Consider the following 4620-nt stretch of genomic DNA (forward strand, 5'->3'; position numbering starts at 1 on the left):
ATTCGAAATATTTGGAATTATTCAAATTTCGTGGCTGAAAACATACATAGGTATTGAATTCTCGAAACCGAGAGAGTTGTACGATACTAAATTTGTATAGGACATAGTAGCTAATACGATGCGAAACATCGCCTTAATGTTAAAAATGTTGTCACCGCCGTTTTTGATGGTGAAAATTCGAAATATTTGAAATTATTCAATTTTCGTGGCTGAAAACATATATACCTAGGTATTGGATTGTCGAAACCAAGAGAGTTACACGAACAAAATTTGGACAGGACATAGTTAATACAATGGAAACATCGCCTTACTGTTAAAAATGTTGTCACCGCCGTTCTTGGTGGTGAAAATTCGAAATATTCGAAATTATTCAATTTTCCTGGCTGAAACATATATAGGTACTGAATTGTCGAAACCAATAGAGTTGTACGAACAAAATTTGGACAGGACATAGCCAATACAATGCGAAACATCTCCTTACTGTTAAAAATGTTGTCACCGCCGTTCTTGGTGGTGAAAATTCGAAATATTTGAAATTATTCAATTTTCGTGACGGAAAACATATATAAGTATTGCTGGTGAAAATTCGAATGACAACATTGCAATAAAGAACATATTGTCAATTGTTTTCACTACTACTAGTTGAACGTTAGTGGTTTAGTCTAATCAAAATCAACATTTTTTATCCTTATTGAGCTTTCTTTACGAATAAACTATGGGAGTCAACCGATAATCAGATAAATCACTCTGTATACCAAACATTGTTTCTGGTACTTCCCTTCAGCTTTGTTTCTTTGTTGCAGGCACATCTGGACCAAACTTGCCATAAACCAAAGATGACCCAAAGAAAACCGAAACGAAAACACGTAAACAAAATAAAACTATGCACATCGTGGCAGCTCTCGCGAAAAAAATAGTAAACGCCCTGCGAAACATGTTCAAGAAGCCCAAAACTTGAAACGACCAAAAACTGCTCCAATATGTCACCTATTGGCGAAGATTTCGCCGCGGTGAACTGGTCCAGCGTCACGACCACCGCATCGACCGATGACTCCTGCATCTACGACCAGTCGGAAGCGGTGAACTTCTACAGGTTCGTCACCAACGGCCTCCTGATCAACATCATCGGCCTGCTGGGCCTGCTGGGCAACATCATCTCCATGATAATCCTCTCCAGGCCCCAGATGAGGTCCAGCATCAACTACCTCCTGATAGGCCTGGCTAGGATAGACACCGTCCTGATAATCACCAGCATGCTGCTGTTCGGACTGCCCGGGATATACCCCTACTGCAAGTGTCTATTCACGTACTACTTCATAGTGTACCCCCACATCACCACCTTCGTGTTCCCTTTGGCGATGGTGACACAGACTGCATCGGTGTATCTTACCATAACTGTGTCCCTGGAGAGGTTCGTGGCCGTGTGTCATCCCTTGAGGGCGAGGTCGCTGTGCACTTACGGGAGGGCTAGGATATACGTTATCGGGATAGTGATCTTCTCCGTCATGTACAACCTACCGAGGTTGTGGGAGGGGAGGGTGCAGAAGTACTGGCACAAGGAGTACAACGTCACCATCTACTGTCCGCAGCAGTCGTCCTTCAGGGATAACATCCTCTACCAAACGATCTACATCCACTGGATGTACTTGATTTGCATGTACCTGTTGCCGTTCGGGTCTCTGGCTGTGCTGAACGCCTGCATTTACAGACAGGTAAGGAATACAGTAGAAATTTCTTTGTAGAATATTGTGCAAATTATAAAGCAAACATATGACAAGAAAACTTCCAAAAATTTTCAGGCGTTACTATTTTTCTCTTGATAGAAAGACAAAAAAGGTAAGGGGGGATAGAATGTTGTGTACAAATATACACCGTTTTCTTTGAGAAAAAATCAAATATGGAATTTGAAACAAAGTACTGAATCAATTGTTTAAAAAAGTTCAAGCTTCAATTTGTACGATGGTAAGTCAAGTGCGTTAATAATAAATTTTTCTATTATCAAAAGCATTAAAATTGTTAAAACTTGTTGAGCACCCGTGGAATTGTCCCCTCCATAAAGAGATGAATAATTGTGGCCGCAGATAGCGCGCCGTTTTTCATAGTAAATAGAAAAATTGCTAGTTCAATACAGTAACAGTGAATTACGGAACATGGTGGTAACATATGATCACGCTGATGAAAACTGCAATCATCTTCATGTACAGCGATTTGTGAAGATTCTCGTCAAAGTTAGCCGAGCTATCGATAGAGTCAGCGGTTTCAAAACTGTTTATTTACTCTTTAAATATCTTCCCCAAGTTTTTAAAACTGTATATTTATTTATTTACCCTCTTTTACGATTCATTGAGCACTTGAGCTTTTTTCATAGACAATTCCACTCATATATAAATCCCATTTACGAACTCAAAACCTTAAAAACTTTATTTACCGCTCGACAACGATCATCACTCAAATCTTGTAATAAATCTTCGAAAAAAACCTTTGAATAACGAGTCAATGTCAACAGCTCATTCAAAATCAGCCATATAATCAGCATCCACAATAGAATCATTGAGAAAGTCAAGTTAACAGGGCAAATTATTATTTACAATAACTGTGTTTTTAATATTTGTTCACTTTAAAAAAATATTATGTTTATTGTTAATACGCGTTCATTGTATTTTGTTTCTGCACTTTTAAATAAAGTATTGATTAAATTTTTTACTTTATTCTATTCATGAAATTGTCTCACCAAATACCATTCGAACTTAGATTTTGGCCTGATATTTTTTTATGTTTGTTTTGTGGTACTTACTTTCGTAGGTGATTTAATTCCAGCTGTTCAGCAATATCACTAGGGCTACGCTCTTGTGATTTTGTCGTAACAGACGTCGTTAAATTGCCTTTACAGGGTGTTCCATTTCGCGTGGTCGCTATATAACTTTGTTATTTTAAATGGAACACTCTGTATATTATTGCGTTGTTGAATTCGTTGAAGAGTTTATTAAATGTACCTACATAGTTTTTAAAACTTACCATTTTCGAGATAATCAGTTGTTTTTTGAAAAAAATCATAATTACAGCTCTCTAAATGAGGCTAGATAGCGGCTAAACCGTAATAGTTAGAAACCTGCAGTTTCTACAGATTGTTTTGGCATAAATTACTCCAACTTGTCATCTGTGAGCAACGCGTACGTTATTCAGACTCGGAAATACTGAGACCTACATTTAATAATCTTACGAGTTGAAAAACTTTTTTTTTCAAATGGAATGACCCATATTAATTGTCATGAGCGACTGCAAAATTAAATGCCCTTTCGACTGATATAAGGTTTTCCGTATTTATCTCTAACAGTTTTCCAGAAAAATCAGGTTCTTTTCTAGTCTGAAAAAGTAGCTATGTAACAGCGTCAAGAAGGCCTTGCAATTGGATTAGTACAACGTCGATACATAGGATTTTAAAAAGCATCCGCATCCAATTATACTAAGAATTACTAAAAGTAGACTTTCAGCAGAGACTGGAGTTTTGTCAGTGGCCACTTGAGATGTTAAATCAAGATGATCCTTTTTTTTAACGGATCATGTTCTCCGATGAGGCTACTTTTCATAAAAGTGGTTTCGTTAATAGTCATGATTGCCATCTTTATGAAACAGTAAATCCTCACCAATTCCGGACAACTCATATCCTTGAACGTGTGGGGAGCAATTTTGGGAACCCCATGCCAATGGACCATCCTTTTTTGACCAGCATCTAACTGGAGCAGTTTATTTAAACTTTTTAACAAACACTCTAGAAGATTTGTTAGGCGATATTCCTTTAGCTACACTTCGAAGAATGTGGATGCAACATGATTTTGCTCCACATCACAATACCGTTGCGGTTCGTCAGTTTTTACATGAAACTTTTCCCAACAGATGGATTGGACGCGGGGGACCAGTGAGTTGGCCTTCAAGGTGTCCAGATATGACAAATTGCCACTTCTTTTTATGGGGATTTATAAAAAGCGAAGTTTACGTCACACCATCAACTACCGCGGAAGATATGTGGCAGCGCATTACAGTAGCATTTTAAGAAATTACGCCAGACATGCTGACCAATGTTGAACAGTTTTTTAAAAACCGAATTCGTTTGGTTATTAATCAAAATGGGGGACACTTCGAGCAATTGATGTAAATCAGCCGTCTAAGTATTCTTCTCCTTGTTGTGTTCCGAGTTTCAGTTTGTAGTATAACAACCCTAGGTTCGATCGAAAAAAATAATACAAACGTAGTTGTGGTCAAAACTATGTGATCGTCATTAAGGACTACCTACGTTGTGTGTATTTATTTTTCTTATTGACTGGAAAGCGCTGGCTACTAACTTTGTAGAGGGGATGTATGGTTTAATTATATAAAACAAAATCAGAGTAAATACACCTAACTTTATTATCTACATACAACAGTCTTCAAATTAAACATGTGACAAATATAAAGAACAACAAAAACATTAACAACCATTTAACATAGAATGAGAGTGCCAGGCTCACCTAGAGCTCCTGTGGGGAAAGAGCATGGCAGAGAAACCCACGATCGTTGCTCTTACCACCCAAATATAAATACAAAACAACCGCTAACCAAAGGCATAAATTAAGATCCTTTGCT

General features: G+C 37.7%; 1 protein-coding gene across 1 annotated transcript in view; it reads left to right on the forward strand.

Moving 5' to 3' along the window:
• The window catches only part of LOC108917105 (FMRFamide receptor-like), a 224134-nt gene that overhangs the window by 205075 nt on the left and 14439 nt on the right, over positions 1-4620 (forward strand). The window contains exon 2 of the mRNA XM_018723589.2: positions 804-1712. Within this exon, the coding sequence (XP_018579105.2) occupies positions 981-1712 (732 nt within the window). The 5' untranslated portion in view covers positions 804-980. The remainder of the gene's footprint in view (positions 1-803; positions 1713-4620) is intronic.

This window comes from Anoplophora glabripennis, unplaced genomic scaffold (assembly GCF_000390285.2).
Source record: "Anoplophora glabripennis isolate ALB-LARVAE unplaced genomic scaffold, Agla_2.0 scaffold1, whole genome shotgun sequence".
In the NCBI taxonomy this organism is placed as follows: domain Eukaryota; kingdom Metazoa; phylum Arthropoda; class Insecta; order Coleoptera; family Cerambycidae; genus Anoplophora; species Anoplophora glabripennis.